A 20,524-nucleotide genomic window follows, 5' to 3' on the forward strand; every position below is an offset into this window, starting at 1 on the left:
TTTTTTTTTTTTTGAGCTAGAGTCTCACTAAGTAGCCTGGGGATTTCTTGGACCTCATAACAATTCCCTTGTCCCAGCTTCCCAGTTCCCAACCCTTAAATCCTGGGATTATAGGCACGAGCAGCTACATCTGGGTAAGTTTTACTGTTTCTAGTATTTTTGAATTTTCTTATGAACACACACTGCTTTTAAACTGGGACAAGAGAAGGAGTTAAGGAAAACATCCTTGGAGAAGTATCTATGCTTCACAGACATCAGTGCCCAGCAGGCAGGGTGGCGGCTCACAGATTCCCTGGCAGGCAGCCTGCTGGAACTCACTACCCGAGGAGACTCAGAAGACAGGCAAAGCTGAGATGCGAGTCTGTGGATGGTTTCCCTGCAGTACTAAGGACCGCGGCACTACGGGGCTGCCGACCTTTGCAGACGTTCTCACATACACACCTACATTCTCACATACACACCTGAAGGTCTTTTTGGTCCTTCTTGCTCTCCAGGTTGGGCGTTCTCGCCACAAAGTCATTCAGCATGCTGTTGGGAGACAGACAGCTTCTGGTCAGATGTTTATAGAAATAAAATAAAATAAAACAAAATGTGTTCCTATAGAAAACACTGTGTCCCTGTGCATGTGAAGATGCCATACCTGAGAAGCAGAAAATACCCAGGGGGAGCCAGGTTCAGCTGCACAGACTCCTTCAGGACACCCAAGAGCGCAGGAAAGTTCTCCTGCAAGTCTGGTACAGAGAGCCTGTTTGTAAAGCAGAAGCAGGAAGCAACAATCTCAGCATGACAATACAAGCATGATTACTTAGAAGCACATTTTAGATGCAGGAACACAGATGGGCAAACAGTGTATCTGACTGACCCAATGCTTGCCTGCTGTGGTTTTTTACAGTCCGTGCAAGCTTGGCTTTAGCACCGCGGCAAGCATCTGCAGGTAGAGTACCAGAATTCAGCTGCTGACATGTGGGGTATTCTGGGTTTTATTGTCTGTAAAATAAAAGCCTCAACCAGCTGGCCAGCTTTCCTCTCTGGCCATGCTTGTCCAGCAAGCATCGTGGGTAGTAAGGATGCAGCATAAAGGAAGGTGACACCCGCCAGTGACTGCTACCCATGGCAGCTCTCAAGCAGCGAGGAGGATGCTGATGTCACCACTACATGGCCAGGCACTGTAGCACAGTTCTCCAAAGCTCAGATGCAGTCAGGGGGCTGCAGGTCCACACGCTGGCACCTACCTTGCTACCTCTTGTTCCCCCTTGGTGGTTCCTCCTCTGCAGCAGAAGGATGACAAGAACCTAAGCTGAATCTGCTGGGCAGCTCAGAGCACAAAGGCCTCTGAGGTCAGCTGTTGTCACAACAGCACTGCTATCCCAAGGAGTGGCCTGACTAGCCCAGAGGACTGCAAAGACTCTCGTGGGTGACGACTGACAACTAGCATGAATTTAATCATCAACCCCCGGACTGCAGGACCACAGCCCTCAGTTCACCTGTCATCAACCCCGGGACTGCAGGACTACAGTCCTCAGTTCACCTGTCATCAACCCTGGGACTGCAGGACTACAGCCCTCAGTTCACCTGTCATCAACACAGGGACTGCAGGACCACAGCCCTCAGTTCACCTGTCATCAACACAGGGACTGCAGGACCACAGCCCTCAGTACACCTGTCATCAACCCCGGGACTGCAGGACTACAGCCCTCAGTTCACCTGTCATCAACACAGGGACTGCAGGACCACAGCCCTCAGTTCACCTGTCATCAACCCCGGGCTGCAGGACTACAGTCCTCAGTTCACCTGTCATCAACCCCGGGACTGCAGGACCACAGCCCTCAGTTCACCTGTCATCAACCCCGGGCTGCAGGACTACAGCCCTCAGTTCACCTGTCATCAACACAGAACTGCAGGACCACAGCCCTCAGTTCACCTTTGGGCAGGTGTAGGCTGTAAAGAGTGGGAATGGCCGAGATGTGTGAACCAAGGAGACTGCACTGAGTTGTCAGACATGTTTACTATGAACCCGTCCCCTACAACTCTAATGGACAGGCTCATGTGTTTCAAATACATGGTTTCCAGATGGTGGCGCTGTTTAGGGATGCTGTGGAATTTGGCTGGCTGAGGTATACGCCCCTCCACCCCTCATTTATCCCAGCACAGATGACCCTGGCCAAGCTGTACCAGGGATGACGCTATAGAGGCCCAGCTAAAGACTCTGTGCACGCTGGGAAATCCCCTGCACACCAGCTTCAGTCCAGATAGAAATTCAGCTGAGTAAACCAAACCAGAAGTCACTGGGCATAAACCACAAGAGGCCCTAAAAACCATTTCTCTTCTTTCTAAAAGGGGCCTTTTTCACTTTCCTAACTGTGGGTCTTTAAAGTCCATATCAATCTGAGCCTTTTCCAGCTTCAAAGGCCCCACGCAAAGCTTCAGGGATGCAAACTATCCAAGGTCAGCTCAGCTCATCAGAGAAAGAAAAGGACAGATGCTGAGGCCACGCCCCTACCCGGAGGCCGCGCCCCTACCCGGAGGCCACGCCCCTACCCACTCCAGCCACACTGCTCCTCAGTGGCACCTGCAGTAGTGCAGACTTGCTGGAGATGCTCACCTCTGGATGAAGGCATAACAGAACTGCAACACAGGAATGTCCACCAGGGGCGATTTCTGAAAAGGAAGGCAACACCGGTCACGCAGGCTGGGAGGAAGGGAAACAGAGAATTCAACAGAAAACTCAGGTCATCTGCAGCTGCTACGGTTTGAATGGGAAACCGTCTCCCACAAACTCATGTTACACACTGGTTCCCCAAATGGAGGTGCTATTCAGGAGTCTGTAGGACCTTCGGGAGGTGAGTGAGACCTCTCACTGGGGGAGGGGAGGAGGATGAAGGTGACAAGCCTTTGAAGGTCACATGGTGGCCTCTGGATGGGCCTCCCCTGTCTCTTTTCCTGGCAACTTCACACAGACAATATCTGAACCCTGGAGCACAGACGTCCCGTCTACCTGCAGCCCCTACTGGAGACCACACCAGTGAACCTGTAAACGCACGGCTTCGTGACTTTCTTCTGTCCTGGAACTACACACTCATGCAGGCTTTTCCGCAGTTGGACACGTCCTTCAGGATAACTTAGATATGTGTTTCTGGACCACTGTCACTCACACTTGGCTCAGACAAACTATTTTCTGATTTCTTTCAAGCAGAGCTGTCTACGGTCAAGCCTGCTGCACTGCAGCTCCTACGGTATCCACCTTCCCTGGCTGCCTGGATAACCTCTGTTCCGGCTGTTTTCAGCTGGCCCTGGACAAACTTTCTCGGCTAAGTGTTGACTTTGTACTGTAAGAGCTACAGCCATCAACACCAGCTGAGCTGTGTCGCTCAAGTGGTTGCAGAGAAAGTGCAAGGTTGCCAGAGGAATCCACTGTTTACCCCAGCGGTCTCTGCGCACACTCCTCACCGGCTTTCCTGGAGCCTTTCCTCACAAGAGCTGAGGACTATTAACACACTCGCTGTCCCTGAGCGCGTGCCTTCCATAACCAGCGTCCTTCTCAAGGACACGTGGTCCTTAGGAAGCAGCACCACAGGAAAGCCTGACCTCTATTTCCTGGGCTCTCCGGGAGGGTCAGGTCTGACTTCCATGAACACCAGAGAGCTTATCCAGATGTGGCCTCATCTCATACTCAGACCCCTCCTGCCTGCTCCACTGAGACCTCCCACCTCCCCTGACCCATTTGATCCCATGTTTCTGTCCTTACCTAGTCTCCTCTTCCTTCCCCACCAATACACACACAAATGGGAACTGAGCCCAGCACCTCCCCTGCCAAGGTGGCTGCTGAATCATGGGCCTGCGCCTGTCTTACACTCTGCCCTTGTTTGCGCTCCACACCTCTCAGGCTGTGCAGTTCCCAGGCAGGTGCCACTTCCTCTTTCTAAAATCTGTTCCACGTGGTGCATAGAAGGTGCTAAGAATTGAGCACCAGGCAGTGCGTGTGGCAGCAGGGACAGGCAAGCTAACTTCAGGTAACGCTCACCTCTGAACAACGCACCAGAACCCTGTAAGATCCCCCCAAAAAGTGACAGCCTTCATTGCTCCCTGGGGCCTCTCACCTCATCACCTTTGATCTGCTGCGGCCTCTTCACCACCTCCTTCACCAGCTGCAGCACCGACTCTGTCTGCAGGGTGCTGAGAGCACAAACCAGGTCGACAAGTGTTTGCTGGGATGCGCTTGCCACGGGGACTATCTGTCCAGAAGAAAAGAGTTCCCTGATGCTTATAGGGGGAACAACAATCCAACAACACAAGTACAGACTTCCACAGCGGCTCTGGCACACACACAGCCTTCCACAGCGGCTATGGCACACACACACACACACACAGCCTTCCACAGCGGCTATGGCACACACACAGCCTTCCACAGCGGCTATGGCACACACACAGCCTTCCACAGTGGCTATGGCACACACACAACCTTCCACAGTGGCTATGGCACACACACAGCCTTCCACAGTGGCTATGGCACACACACAACCTTCCACAGTGGCTCTGGTACACACACAGCCTTCCACAGCGGCTATGGCACACACACACACACATACACACACACACACACACACACACACACACACACACACACACACACACAGCCTTCCACAGCGGCTCTGGTACACACAGCCTTCCACAGCGGCTATGGCACACACACAGCCTTCCATAGTGGCTATGACACACACAGCCTTCCACAGCGGCTCTGGTACACACACAGCCTTCCACAGTGGCTCTGGTACACACACAGCCTTCCACAGTGGCTATGACACACACACACACACTCTCAGCCTTCCACAGCGGCTACGACACACACACAGCCTTCCACAGCGGCTATGACACACACAGCCTTCCACAGCGGCTCTGGTACACACACAGCCTTCCACAGTGGCTCTGGTACACACACAGCCTTCCACAGTGGCTATGACACACACACACACACACACTCAGCCTTCCACAGCGGCTACGACACACACACAGCCTTCCATAGCGGCTACGACACACACACAGCCTTCCACAGTGGCTATGGCACCCACACACCTTCCGCAGCAGCTATGGCACACACATAGCCTTCCACAGTGGCTACCACCAGAGAAAGAAATTGGCTTTTGCCAGTGTGTATGAACATACGTTCATATGTGAATCCATGTGTGCGTATGAAGGTATTTTCATACGAGAATCCACATGTGCGTATGTTTCTGTGTGCATGTGTGGATATGTGCATATGTTTGTGGAAGCCCAAGGTTCATGTTGGCTGTCCTTTTATATTTTCATTTTATTTATCACGTGTGAGTGCATATGTGTAGGAATGTACAGTGCCATGGAACACATGCTACAGTGAACATGAAGAGGTTAGAGGACCATCTGTGGAAATCAGTTCTCTCTGTCTACCACACGGGTCACATTTACGCGCTGGGCCCGCTGGCCAACCCCTCTCTGCTCGCATCTCACCTTTGTCTTGCTGTGGCGCCGAGCCTGCTTTCTGCTCCACACTGTAGCAACTGCAGCTATCAGCTGAACCCCGAGATGGGCTGTCAAGGGGTTCAGCAAGTCTAAAATCTTTTGTCTTATGATCTGGGAAACATAACATAGCATGAAGTTAACTGCAAATAAAGAAGTCTTCCCAGAACGGTTTCAGGCCTTTGCCCGATGCATGCTTAGCTGCCATCTACGGTAAGAACCGACTCAGAACTGCAGCGGTGTGTTTCACAGCTGAGGGGACTGGGACAGAGCAGAGGCAGACATCCCTTGCAGGAGCTGGATATGAGATGGGACATGCCACCCCTGCCAGAGGGAAGGCACAGTGAGTGGCCAGGAAGGAGGGGTACAGCTAGGTGAGATGCTTGTCAGGTCTTGAGACGGTAAATGTCCCCGAGGAACAGCTAACCCTGGTCAGCCTCCCACCCTGGCCTCAGGTCTGTCACTCTGCCCAGGACTGCACCCTCCCTGACACCACAGAGCAGCTAGCTGCAGGCCATGGCCCATCGGAGCATGCTGTCTGACTCCTCTCATTGCTGGCCTCTGCCGTGAGGGCAGGGGCTCTGTCTTGCTGGCCCCAGGACCATGGGCAGAGCTCACTGAGTCCTCACTGCTCATGCTCACTTCAAGGCAGACATTTTCCTTGACCACAGTGAGTCCATCTGCCCATGACGCGGGAGAGCCCAGCAGCAGCCTCATCTTCCACAGCGAGTATGCAGGATGAGGAACTGAGGCTCATATGGTGAGTGTGCAGGATGAGGAACCTAAATGACTTTTATATCTGTTTTCATACATACATTATCCTTTCTTTGTTTGCTGGGACGAGGTCTGGCTACACAGCTCTGACTGGAACTCACTGTGTAGATCTGGCCGGCCTTAAACTAGCTCTTGTAGCAACATTGCTCTTCTGAGTGTGGGGAGCGCAGGCGTGTGCTGCCATGCCTGGCTTACAGGGACAAAGGAAACGGGAAGCCAGAGACGGAATCAGCACAGCAATGGATGTGCAGTTGCTGTAATCCCAGCGGCCGTAATCCCAGCAGCCCTCGGGAGGCTGAGGCAGGGTGAAGACGACACACTCAAGAGGTGGCTGACCTTGGTGGTTTTAAAGTAAACGGAGGAGGATCCTTTCGTGGCTCCCAGGAGATCCACGGGTCTCTTCTGAGTTTCCTCCTTTCTGAGAACATTCCAGATAAGGGCCATGGTATTCACAATTCGAGGCAGCTCTTCCAGAATGGCGTTCCTGGCATTCCTCAAGTTGATTGGGTCACTGATGGCAGCAGTCTGAAAGTTCAAATGTGGGTATGAGGTTCACTGCACCAATCAAGTTCCCTCTCACCTGCTGGGATTCAGGGAGGGCCACCACCCATGAGGTAGCCTGGAAGTGACATCTGTCCCTGCATGTGCCAAGTCACAGCTTGTTTTTAGAGAGAGATAGCTGACATGCAATACTTCAAATTATAAACTTCTTTTTGACTGGGTCTCTCTATTATGTAGCCCTGGCTGTCCTAGAACTCACTACATAGACCAGGCTGGCCCTGAACTCAGACCTCCACCAGCCTCTGCCTCTGGAGTGCTGGGATTAAAGGTGTGGCCACTATAACTGGCTCAGACTTTCAAATCAATCAACAGTAAGTATTGTGTTTTGTTTTGTGCTTTAAAGAGAGGATCTCATGTACTCCAGACTGGTCTTAAACTTGCTACTTAGCCAAAGATGTCCCTGAACTCCTGATCCCCTTGCCTCCACTGACAAGTGTCACCACATCAGGAAGTAAAAAACAAACAACCAAACACTCAGACTAAGGTGAGTGCAAGACAAGGGAGATGGTTCAGTGAGTAAGGAAAGGGTCCACTGTGCATGCACGAGGGCCTGAGTTCAAATCCAGAACATCCACACACAAAGTTGGACATAGCTGTATATGCCTTTAACTTCAGTATTGGGGATGGAAAACCAGCAGATCCTGGGGGCTCAGCTGACCAGGCTAGCCAAAGCAGATAGCTCTGGTTCAGTGAGAGACCCTGTCTTAAGGCAAAAAAGCAGAGAGCAATAAAGGAAGACACCCAAGTCTTCCTCCAGCCTCCATATGCACGTACACAGGCTTATGAGTCTGCCATGCAGGCAACACACACACCCCAATATAAGTCTAAAATCAAATAATCTGCTTTATATTTTATCTGCTTTATATTTTATCCCCATTACCAGCTGATGGAACAATGGGCAACAGCTTGAAGGAACTCACCCTTATTTGTTTCCTGTGTACATATACCTATGTGCGTGTCCACATTTGCATACCCACATACATTTGCCTAACACACTCAAACTCATACATATTCATACTCCATTTGCGTATCTTCTAAACATTTATATGATGTTTGCATCATTTATTACTTTTTTTCAAATTGATAGCAGTTCTTTATTGGGATGGTAATGGAGCAACACACTTCATATAATATTCATCTTATTTTAGGTTATAGTGTTATGGAATATATTTCTTATTTAATGCCTCTGAGGAATTATTCTTCATGGTTAAGAAACAAATCTAAAAGATGTATTTTGGTACCTGGCACTTTCATTCCTAGAGATTTGCCCTTATGTGAGAGACCATTTATTACTATTATATACTTGACACAGTCACAACCCAGTAAAGACAAACAATACAAGCAATTTGCCTCAAACTCAGGGGAAAGAAAATGTACCTTTTTGTGTTGGGTGGGCTGTTCCAAAAGACAGAAATGGCTAATGGTTGTCAGACCTTCCAGAAGAGTGAGGGGGTAATCCGGAGAAATGTTTTCCTTCTTCGCAGTTGTGCTGTGGCGAAGAAATGAGAACCTGTTCAGTAAAATAACTGGGAGGAGGTGACAAGACTCTCAGTCGGGAGGACCTGAGCTTGATTCCCGGAACCCACTTAGAGGAAAGAACTGACTCCTAAGTTGTCCTTTGAAGCACACACACGCACAAGCACACGTTCATACACACAGGTACACACACACACATGTGCACACTGGGACTTTGACCAGGCTCCAGTGAGTGTGTGGGCAACACACACCAGACTTGGGGTTTCTTCTTCTCCTTTCCTTTGGGTGAGGTCACAATGGGGATGGGGGCGGGTAGGAGGTAGGGAGGTGTGGAGGACGGGTGGATGGACTGGGAAGACAGGGAAGTGAGTGTGATCAAGGTGTAATATGTGAAACCCCAAAATAATCAATAAAAATAGTCATGCCGGGGGAAAAAATGAGATGCTGGGCTTGAGAATTTAAAAGATCATGAAGCCATGACAGTTTTCAGTCCAACACTTAAACACAGAAAGTAGAGAGAGGTCACTGTGCTGTGCCTGATGAAATAAAATGTGCCCCAAATAAAATGTACAGGCACCTTTGATCTTATCGAGAAATGGTCTAAGGTGTTTCAGACTTACTCTGAAGGTGGTTCTGGTTTGGTTTATTTCTGCTTTGCAAAACTAACAGGTTCAACTGACTAGCAACTCTGAGATGGGCTGGGTGGGGTTTATTTAATTTCGCTCTGAGGCAGGATTATCATGTAGCACAGAAAGCCCCACGTACCCAAGGATGGCCCCGAGAGCTGGCTTTATGCAGGGCTGGGACTGAACCCACGGGTTTATAAAGACTGCCAGGTAAGCACGCTACCAGACTACGTGGGGTTAAAGCCAAAGGATCCAAACATACACACTCCTGTTGACAACGACCACCAGCCTGCTCAGGGGCTTGGATTGTTTTTCAGTTGGTAACGCTGGCAAAACAGAAGACATTCCCTACAAAACCTGTCATTAAGAGCATCAAGTTCAGCATACCTGACGGACAGCTTGACAGACTCGCTTTCGTACTGCTTGACCAGCTCGTCCAAGTTTTTGCAAATCTGGATAACAAAGGGTGTCACCGTCCAGCCCAGAGACTTTCCAAAGTATGGTAAGGAATGCGTGACCAGGCTCACCCAGGCGGGGTGCATGCCATAGCCATAGGCGGGCTGCAGACCCCGCACCACGGCTGAGACCAGCAGACCCTGGGAGGTGAGGGGGTGGGGCTGCACGTACTGCATGGCGCCGATGGCCTGCTGAAAGTTAAGGGCCCTCTGCCACTCCCGGGACAGGGCTGGCTGACTCTGAGCGTCCTCCTGCCCCTGGCCCAGGTGATGCTCCAGGACAATGAGTGCCTGCAGGAGCTTGAGCAGCTCAATCTGCAGCGGGTGCTCGCTCCAGATCTGGTCCTGCCCCAGGTTGATGAGGCTCTCCTCGAAGAGGTTGTCCTCCTCCAGGGCCCTGCCTCGGTCAGCGGTGGCCAGGCCATAGCGCTTCTGGCTGGTGTACATGGAGGCCGACAGCGAGAGCAGGACGAACTCCTGGACCTTGCACCTCTGCAGCAGGCTGTGGATAAACTCCACGTTCTTCCCTTCCGAGGACTTGGCCACCGAGACCAGCTGCGTCGTTATCCTAATCAGGACCTCCACGCTCTTGACCTGCACGTCGCGGTTGCCGAGGATGTCCCTGTGGCAGACCTTCAGGTGGCAGGGGTAGTAGGACCGCAGGAAGCTCAGGCAGAGGTAGGTGAGGAGCTCAATCAGCAGGGAGTGGGGGCACACATTGGGGGCCTGGGTCTGCAGCTTGCCATAAAAACTCTGGCCAACGAGAGCCTCCTGGTGGCGGGCCAGGAGGTTGGAGATGAGGTTGAGGTGCGCGGTGGAGCTGGTGTCGATGCCGGTCCTGGACACAGCTTCAATGAACTCCTTGGGGTTGGTCTTGAGCACGGCCTCCAGCACGGAGAAGGCGTAGAGGACCCTCTGGGAGTCATAGGGCTGCAAGTAGAGCAAGATGTGTTTGAACAAGGCCTCGAGGGTCTCCTGCTTCTCTCTCTGCTGCTTCAACAGCCTCGATGTGGTGATGGCTTGGAGCTCCACGTCAGCCTCCTCGTCGCTGGAAAGCGACTCAGAAGCCTGTGTCTTGTCTGAGTCTGCTCGCGCTAGGCTTAGCTTGGCGTTGGACTTGGCGCTCTCTGGCTGGAAGGCTGCCAGCAGGCCTGCTCGCTTCGAGTATGCCCTGCCGCCGATGGGTATGGGCGCACAGCAGTTCTCGTGGCTCAGGTCATGCAGATCATGGGAGGGAGACGAGAACGGGGACGTGCTCTCACTGTCAGTGTGGCCGGAGCTCGTGTCTGCAGACTCCGTGTGCTCGCTGCTGTCCGGGCCACCAGAGGCCGTCCTGTCTGGAAGGTCCGTGTAGTAGGGCAGGTCTTCCTCACTCAGGTCGCTCCTCAGTGGGCATTTCTCAGGTTCCTTCTCGACTTCAGCCCAGATGGCTTCACGATCCACTGTGGTGAACTGGCCTAGAGGCAGGCGCTCCTCGGAGGCAGCTTCTTGCAGCTCAGACAGCCCACACGCCTCTTTGAACGGGGGCTTCTTCCTGTTAAACCAGCGATGTACGTCCTCTGGAGATCACAAACAACAAAGGACTTTAGACCAGCATGGCTAGGGATGACAGCTTAGCTACGCAGGGACAATGAGTACTGGAGCTGCACCCGAGCCTAGATTACGTCATGGGTAGAACACAGACACAGCAGCACAGATATGTTTAGGGAAGGGTGCCGCCTGAGAGTGCAGAAGGCCCTGATCCAATGCCCAGCACCACACAAAGCCGGGTGCCGGCACACACAGGCACATCAGCTCTTTAAAACATTCAGGAGGTTCTGAAATTTAGCTCCACTGTCACGGGTTTGTTATAGCAACTTTTGGGTTTGTTTTTGTTTTGTGACAAAGTCTCGCTTGTCCTCAGTAACGTACTCTGAGGGCCGGGGCCTGCATTGGGAGCCACTGTATCTGCTGCACACATCATTTCTGTCTTTATTATAAACTTTGGAGAAGGCACTTTGAGAAAATATAAACGATTTTCTTGCAGAATTGTCCTCTTCAGAAATGCATTCCACAGACACATGGGCTTATTCAAAGCTGTGAGGGCAGGGCAAGCATTGAAAGGTGTGAAGATAGGAAGGCGAGCACAAGACACAGCACGGGTGCAGGACTGTGACAGAGGCTGCTGGACTGTTACAGCGTGTATCTGCAAGCATGGATATGAGGCGAGTACAGAACAAAGGGAGGACTCAGCTGCAGAACAGCTGGAACATAGGAGCCATGAAAGAGCAGGGGCGGGGCATCGCCAACCCGCCAACGGTCCCCAGCTCATCAACTGGCATGGTTGGTAATATGCCTTTGCTTCTGAATTTTTGTGGGGTGTTTTAATTTTCTTTTTTGAGCACATGTGCGTGTGCGCGTGTGTTTGTGTGATGTTTCTTTCTGTGTGTATGTATGTATGTATGTTCTGATGCATGTGGGCACATCCGTGTGGGCATGTGTGGAGGCCTGAGGCTAATGTCTAGAGGCTTCCTCTACCGATCTCCATCTTAAAGCAGCGTCTCTTAGGTGAAGTCAGAGCTCTCAGACACAGCTAGCCAGCTTGCTCTGTGGAGTTTGTCTCTCTTCTGAGTGCTGGAATTACAGAAGGACCTCTGTGTCCATCCAGCATTTATGTGAGCGCTGAGGATCCGAACCCAGGCCCTCACTCAATCCACTGAGCCAGCTCCCCCAGATCCATACCAAATCGTTTTGTTTTTGCTATTGTTTTCAATGGGAATTTCCTTTAGTAACCCAGATTGGCCTCAAGGTGATGAGCCTCCTGCCCCAGTCTACCAAATGCTAGAATTATAGGTGTGAGCCACTATGCGTACTCAATATTCAATTTTAAAATCAGCACAATAATATTTCTGCATTGAGGAAATATACAACACTTTTAAATATCAACCCTCAAGTTCGTTCTTTCCTTCCTTCCCTCCCTCCCTCCCTCCCTCCCTCCCTCCCTCCCTCCCTCCTTTCCTTCCATGAATATTCTGCCTGCATGTAGGCCAGAAAAGGGCATCAGATCCTATTACAGATGGTTGTGAGCCACCAAGTGGTTGCTGGGAATTGAACTCAGGACCTTTGGATGGGTAGCCAGTGCTGTTAACCTCTGAGCCATCTCTCCAGCCCTCAGCCGTCCTTTTAAAAGAGGTGAAAATCAAAGGGCTTTGATGCCATGAAAACTCTTGGCTTGTAGCTTTCAACAGGACTATGCTATGAGCACAAGCCGAGATGGGAGCGGAAGGAAAAGCGGAGCAGATGATGGAGAGCCTGCAAGCGCCCCACCCCTCAGCAGCGCAGGCACAGCGGGGCGGACGCTGGACTCCGGCTTGTCCATTCTCCTGCATTAGCAGGGAGCAGGCTGCAGCACCAGGAACAAAATGGAAAGTGTGCTGAGGCAGCGCAGAGATGAGTCCAAAGAACCAGAGCAGGGGGCAGGGCAGGGGCTGGTGGCAGAAAGCGTGCTGCCACTGGGCCGAGGACCTGAGCTTGATCCTTGGGATTTGCCTGGTAAAAAGGAAAGAACCAGTTCCTGCAAGCTGACCTCTGACCTCTGCACATGTATCATGGCATGCATTTGTCCATACACGTGTGTGCATGCGCACACACATACACACACACACACACACACTACATGTAAAACAAAAGACAAAAGAAATATTAAAGCGTAGGGCTGGTGGGCAATTGGTTTATATTTCTCTAAGCACCCTTTCTTAGGAAGTGGAATCAATCAGTCTCCTTCCGAGGGAGGAGGCAGTCATCTTTCCCCATGAGGTCCATCAGCAGTTACAGGTTCAGGGAAGAACCTTGTACAGGGGAGGCCACTTGATTTTCCTCCACTTACCTCAGGGTGGCGCTGTCTCCGAAAGATTAGCAGATTCCATACAAACTGACATTTTTAGTCACCCACAACTATCCTAGATTTGGGGTTGCAGATCTACTCAGAGTGCCTCGCGGCAACTTCATTTAACAGTGTTGCTCACAGGGCAGGCCCCACACCTCTGCTAAGCAAGGGAGGAGGGCTTAGCTTTTTGGATGCTGGCAAGGATGTTCTATCTGTGCTAGAGACACGTGGACTGTTGTCTCCAGTGAGATAATCAGGAATCCCAGTGCTTTCTAAGTAAGGGCTATGAATTTGAAAGGTATTGCATCGAAAAATAAAAGCATGAGTCGTGACAGGATGGAACGGGGTTCTTTAAATACGTACGTATATCATGGAACAGTTAAATAAAACATCCACATATCTCACTTCGCCATTTCTTTTATGGTGAGAACATTTAGGATCTGCTCCCACAGAGGTAAAGCAAGAGCAGAGGCAGCTGCCAGAGGCTGGGTTGGAAAGCAAGGGGACACGCTAGCCAGAGGGTGTGAAGGCTGCTGCCCTCTGGTAGCAGCAAGGTGACCATAGCTAACAGTAACATGGCATATTTCAAATACTTGTGACTTCTCAGTGAAAACAGCAATCCACACCTACCAGTTCAAAGTGCTAGATCCCGTGGTACTTAAATGTTCAGCGTCCCCACAAATTTACAAGGGACGGTCACCCCGGTAGGGTAGAGTAGGCCTACGCCTGCTGGCCTCCCTCCCCGGGCTCGCAGGCTGCTCACCGGCTGAGTTTCTCCGGCTTGAGGCAGTGGATGGAGGGTCCTCTGGGTTTTGGGCTGGAGCAGCAGCAAGCAGCATGGGCTCGAGGATGCGCGCCACGTCCCCGAGGGAGAGCGCACGCACCAGCCAGCCCTGGGCTGCCGCACTGATGGCGCCATCTGTACAAGCCAGGCTGTCCAGGACGACAAACAAGGACCTACAAGAGACGCCACAGAGTCCCCACTCTGCTTGCCCCTGCGTGCCAGGCACTGAACGCAGACACAGGCACCTCGGGGAGCATCGTCATGGCCTTACAGACCAAGGGAACGATAGGCTGTGTGCCCAGCTGCGTCACAGTGAACACACGGCCCAGACTAAGCAGAGTGGGATGTACCAAAGAATACGGCATCCTAAGCGTGAAGTGGCCCCTTAGTCTGGAGACCATCCCTGTCCCAGAGGATGTCTCCTGGTCAGGGCAAGCTACTGAGGCAGGGTAGCCTCCTCAACCCTGCCACGTGGAAATCTTCAGAAGCATCTTGCACTCTGGGCCACATGAAATGACAGGACTGCGGACACGGTGCCCGTGCAGCACGGACTGAGGTCAAGCATGGGGTCACAGCTCCAACGGGTGTCCTGCTGCCGGTTTCACCTGTCTCTCCCTCCCGAGCCCACACAAAACTTGGCTGAGAATGGTAGATCACAATGAAGAACCACCTCACCTGTCAAAGGAGCGATTGTGGGACGTCACACGACTGCCCTGGATCTCCCGTGTCAGATGCCAGATCACGGAAAATCGAAACAGAGCTTCCAGCCTTGTTCCCTTGATCAGGAGACAAACGGGAGGAACTAGGTCTCATCCTAAATCTTTATGAGTCACTATCAGGCTTTTATTTATTTGTAGTACTGGGGGTTGAGCCTTGGGGTGCTCCAAGCAATTTTCTACCTAGCCCTCTTAACACTTCTTTATTTTGTTTTGATTCTGACATAGGGACTGTCTCAGTTGTGCAGGCTGGCCTTGAACCTGGAATCCTCCCGCCCCAGCGCCCCCTGAAGGGAGCATTGACCTGTCACAGCAGGCTCAACTCCAACTTCCATTTAAACAATGAACACAGGGCCAGAGAGAGATGGGCCAGAGGGTAAAAAAGACTTGCTACCAAACCTGGCTGACTTGAGTTCAATATTGGGGACCCACAAGGGTAGTAGAAAACTGACTCTGCCAAGTTGTCCCTGTGACATACACACACTCTTACACAAATAAATGTAAAAATATTTACATAACAAATGGAGTCACCAGAGCAGGAAGCAATTCCAGCCAAGACATGATGCTCTCACCGGAGTCCTGATCAGAAAGGAAAAGCCTGGATCCGCTCACTTCTCTTGCTCCCTCTGCAGAGCCCTGACTGTCCTAGAACTCACAGAGATGCTCCTGCCTCTGCCTCTCAAGTGCTGGAATTAAAAGGCATGCACCACCTCTCCTGGCTTTAGAGGTATGTTTATTGAAATACGTGTTTAAGTTGACACTAGGGGCTGGAGAGATGGCTCGGTGGTTAAGAGCACTTGTAGAAGACCCAGGTTCATTTCCTGGCACCTTCACGGTGCTCATGACTGGCTGCGATTCCAGTTCAAGGGTATCAGTGCCCTATTCCAGCCTCCAGAGGCACCAGGCACATATAGAGTGCATATATGTACATGCATATAAGCAAAACATACACATACAATAAAATTAAATAAATCTTTAAAAAGGGATTTGGCATCATAGTGTTCAGAATCACACCCAAGTCCTATGGTCCAAGGAAAACACAGAACAGTTTCCTTGTATAGCCTGGAAATGTCAGGCCCATGGACCTTAAAAAAACAAGAACAACCAATTGGCAGAAAGTTCTCAGAAGGCCAATAACTCTCTACAACTATGCTTACAAATGGCTCCAAAGGCTACAAGTCCCAACTTTCTGGGAGTTGGGGCAAGTTTCCATGGTGAGCCTCAATATGGACACAACTGCATTTTTCAGGACCCTAAAAGGAATGGCTATAGCTCCCAGACTCTTCCAGCCCTGGGCTTCCAGACCACCTCCGCTCATCAGGACACTCACTGAGCTCAGAAGAGACTTGGTCTGGGTGGGTACAGTCTGCTTTGGACATGCCACGTGGGACAGACTCAGCAGCCCATCGGCTGCGGCACGGAGGTACAGGTGCAAGGCTCACCTTGTCGGGGTCCAGCAGGGCGTGGCAGATGATGTCCTCACAGATGCTGGCCGTAGGAGCCAGGCAGTGCAGGCGGTAGAACAGCTCCACACTGGTGACGTGATGCTCTCGGCTCTCCTTGTTCAGCTGACTCCAGAGCACACGAGCTACCCTCTGAGGGAAAAGGAGTTAACACCCGTGCCCTTCCTCCTTGTGCCTGGCCGAGAGGCCCCGCCGCTCGCACTGGAGCTTGCTTACAGAGAGAACACACATGCCGAGAGAGGTTTCTGCCCAACCTGCTAAGAGGAAGAGGCCACCAGGAGCTGGATGCAGAGACAGACCAGGCAGACCCAGGCCCCCCAACCCTCCATTGCCGCTGGTCCTCCACAGCACCAGTCTGCAGGACAACGTCCAATAAACAGGTCTGAGGAAAAGGCCCGCTAATCTACGTGCACGTGTTCCCGGGGAGACACACCTGATAGAAGTCCGTTTTCTCCGCAATGACTTTCAGAATCCCAGGAGCAATGGGAGGGACCGTCACCATCTGTAACTTGCCAAAAAACGGGTTGTTGCCAGAGGTTTTGTAGCGCTTCATCTTGTCTTCAATGACGAGAGCAAGGGACTGGGAGTGGCTGATCACTTCCAGCAGGGTGGCGATGGCTATGTTCTGGAGGGGACAGTCGTCCACACAGCAGCAGATGGTCATCAGGGACCTCAGCCAGGACGGGAAGCTGCAATCACTGGCTCCTAGAAGGACACCAGGCGGGGAACAGAAGCAAGCAGGTGAGAGGCTCTCCGTTCAGATGCCACAGCACTCACTCCGGACAGTCACCTGGACAGCAGTGCACACATCTGTAGATGACCTTGACAAGGAGGCCTTCCTAGAGAGACTCAGGCTAAGACGAACCTCATCAGGGTGGACCTGTGCTGTGGGTGGACCTGACCTGTCCCAGGAGGTTTGTGTTGGAACATCCGACCCCCAGCTGGGGGCGCTGCTCCTGAAAGTTTTCAAGCCTGCATGTTGGAGGCAGGTCAGGAGGAAGTGGCTTGTGAAGGCCGGCTGTCTCTGTTGTCTCCTCCCGGCCCCCCCCTCCCCCCCCACCTCCGATCTGCCAGGGTATACTCGGAGGAAACTCATGTTTCCACCACTGTAGGGTGGGCTGTCCCAGCTGCTGTCCCTTCCCTGTTTCCTGAAACCCTGAGTTAAAATAAACCTCTCTCCCTTAGGTTGCTCCAGCCAGGTAACTGGCCATGGCAGCAACAATAACAAAATTAGCTAATCTATCCCCAACCCACTGTGCCTGGTGCCTTCACAGGAGCAGCCTGTGTGAAGACAGACTGGAGAGATGCTGTGAGCCCAAGACTGCCGGCTACACCGCCAGCTCAGAAGACACAAAGGGCTGTACCGGCCTGCAGACACCGAGTGTGGGTCTGCTGCCACCTTGCTCTGGTCTCTGGAACTATGGGACAGGAAGTGTCTGCTAAGCTGCTCGGGCTGAACAACACCGGGTACCTTTTAGGAGAAGATGTCCAGGTGGGCCAGACAGGTCTACAGACACAGACCCAGAGAACCTGCTTGCCAAAGGGAGCCAGCAAGCTAACAGTGATGCAGTTAGCCAGGAACTAGAGGGCAAATGAGTGTGGCTGGCACGAATCTCCTAAGCAAAGGCTTGGTGTCCTGTGTGCTTCTGAGCCATGAGTTTTCAGATTTGGGGATCTCTGCAGAGTTTACTGAGTGATCTTCCCTAATCTAAAATGACCCCAAACCACGTGTCATCATCTCACCAGGAGTTCTCCCTGTGCCCCTTCTTGGTGGACATGACTGTAGGAAGCTGGACATCACAGGATTCCCGACCACGTTCTCACCTGGAGTCTGGAAGAGCGTCTCACAGAGCTGCTCGGTCTCCTCCTCAGACAGGTAGACAGGGAAGGTGGCGCAGTCCAGCAGCAGGTGGCAGGCGGCGGCGAAGGCCTCCCTACAGTCCTCCTTGGAGCCCACCAACTCAATGACCACCTGGTCAATGTCCCATTCTGTCCCAGCTTTCCTCTGCGGGCTTCTGGGCACAGAGGACAGTGACTCTGAACTTTTCATCTTAAAGGGAGACCCGCGTGCCGTGAACAAGTCTGAAAGCATTTGTTTAAACTGGGGCACGGTGATGGGTTTGGGATCCCACGAGCCCTTCCTGCCGGAGTGGCTGATGCTTGGTGTCTGGCCCTTGTTGCTCTTCTCTGTGGGCTCCTCAGGTTTGCGGTCCTCCCCAGACACTGCCAGTGATGCTGCAAAAATGTTCTTGCTGGCGAAGTTGGCGATGAGCTCCTGGATGCAAAGAAATGTCTTCTGCATGCTCCCGTCCTTCTTCCAGATGTCGTCCCTCTCAGCAGACACCCGAGGCACCCTTAGGTGCTCAGAGAGCTCTGGAGAGGAGGCGCTGAGCCCGATGCCACTGTCTTCGGATTTCAGTGGGGGGAAGGAAGCCTCTTCATCACCTGTGACTACAGCCTTTGTATCCAAAATGACATTACTGTTTTCTCCTTTTACTGGACTCTGAAACATAAGGAAAAGCTGTGTCCCACCCCTTAGGCTCTTCCACTCTGGATAAACCATGGCGACGGCAGAAACCACAGTAATTTAGTTTCCAGACCTGAAGCTGTTTCTCTAGGATGCTTGCCTTCCCTGCCCTACTGACACCTCCCTTAACCCCCCAGGAATGGCCAGCCTGGAAGGACACTTAGGGATCATCTGACAATCTCTACACTCGCTGGTCACCTTGTGACAATAGTCAGCTGTGGGCTAAAATCAGGAGCTTTTTTTAATCTCCTTCCCACCCTTGTTCCAGTGAAAACGAAGACGGGGTGGCCACTCTGCCATGTGTGTCTGAGCTCTCCTCAGAGGCCCAGCACGCTGCTGCTGTCTACCTGTCCGTCTGCAGCACTACCAACTCATCTAAGAACTCTCATCCCTAAAGAGCAATCTGCCTCAGTATCCCGTGAACCCTAAGCCTGTAACTGTTCAGTTTCAAAGGAGCAATCATGCCTTTTGGTTGCAGCCCACTGATGAAACTGTACCCTTCAAAAACACTGACATCCACCTGCATGCTATAGGACGATGCTGACTGCACCTCCTCAATAGCGAGAACCAAAGGGAATCTAAACATTCCATCATGGGAAGCAGTGACAAGTCCACATCACAGGAGGTATGACGAAATTACAAAGGTCGATACTGCTGTACCAAATACACAAGGGTTTTCCCATGGTATAGTATGGGAGAAATACAGACAAAATGACCACACGGAGTGGGTTTATGATGAACTGTGTCCCCAGATAGGTGTTCAAGTCCTAACCTCCAGAGCCTGTAGTGGGTCCTCATGTGAGGAAAGGGTCTTAGCAGCTCCTAAGTGGGGGCATCTGGGTAGCCTAAATCCAAACAGGCTGTTGTCTTCACAAAAAGGGGGAATTTAGGCACAGACTGCACACACAGAACACCATGCGCATGTAAATGCAGAGATGAGGTGGGGGTGGAGGGGGTAAAATTTTGACAAGCCTGAAGCGCCACAGGTGGCCAACGAGCCCAGTAGAAGCTTGTAGAGGGGCCTGGGGAAGATTTTTAATTTACGCTGAAAGAAAACAACCTGGAGCTCCAAACTGAAAAAAGTGATTTCTGTTATTTAAGCCACACTGCCAATTCAGGGCATACTCTGTTTGCATTTTAAGAGTGTCAAGTCACATGCATACAAACTCGCAATGCAAGGGTCGCCTGCAGTTACTAGCACTGTCTAGCCATGCATGGTGGCTCTGGGGCATGGGAGTGGGTGCAATGAACTAACCCTTACACTGCCCTCAGCACAGTCGCTGCACATCTTCCTGTCCATATTGCTATCCAGACTGTGCCCATTACCTCCCGCTCCTCAGAGGCACACACCGAGTTCTCGCTGCTGGGCTCCATGTCTAGGTAGGAAGGAGGCATCTGGACTTTGCTCAGCACTTTGAAACATGTCTTCAAGGCATGTGTGAGCTCAGCTAAGCTCAGGGCCTCCACCTCCTCAGCAAGAGGCTGCAGCAGGCAGCCAAGCACCTGTGGGAGGTACTGAGTCTGCACCTCCGAGTACAGCTCCTGCAACACAGAAAGATCAGTCACTCACCATCGCTGGCCACAGCGGGAAAGCAAGGGTCTCAGAACAGCAGCTTAGGGGTTTGGATTTTAGAATTTGCGTTTCCATTAACCCCAAGTCAAGGATGCCGTCCTTTTAGCAGGCGTTACATTCTCTTGGATAAAGTCTTGAAACTGTCACATGCATCATTCACTAGTTAGCAAACAAACTGTCCATCATCTGGTTTTTGTACTTTGGCTCAGCCTAC

At 51.8% G+C, this 20,524-nt stretch overlaps 1 protein-coding gene across 1 annotated transcript in view; it reads right to left on the reverse strand.

Annotated features, from left to right (window-relative positions):
* The window catches only part of Dop1b (DOP1 leucine zipper like protein B), a 96,307-nt gene that overhangs the window by 35,615 nt on the left and 40,168 nt on the right, over positions 1-20,524 (reverse strand). Inside the window, 16 exon segments of the mRNA XM_038344933.1 lie at positions 462-528; positions 641-745; positions 2,603-2,658; positions 4,098-4,232; positions 5,482-5,604; positions 6,601-6,789; positions 8,203-8,314; positions 9,315-10,950; positions 14,021-14,045; positions 14,047-14,079; positions 14,081-14,204; positions 14,707-14,807; positions 16,190-16,342; positions 16,644-16,915; positions 18,035-18,713; positions 20,088-20,279. Coding sequence (XP_038200861.1) covers positions 462-528; positions 641-745; positions 2,603-2,658; positions 4,098-4,232; positions 5,482-5,604; positions 6,601-6,789; positions 8,203-8,314; positions 9,315-10,950; positions 14,021-14,045; positions 14,047-14,079; positions 14,081-14,204; positions 14,707-14,807; positions 16,190-16,342; positions 16,644-16,915; positions 18,035-18,713; positions 20,088-20,279 — 4,002 coding nt within the window.

The sequence above is a fragment of the Arvicola amphibius genome, chromosome 10, assembly GCF_903992535.2.
Source record: "Arvicola amphibius chromosome 10, mArvAmp1.2, whole genome shotgun sequence".
In the NCBI taxonomy this organism is placed as follows: Eukaryota; Metazoa; Chordata; class Mammalia; order Rodentia; family Cricetidae; genus Arvicola; species Arvicola amphibius.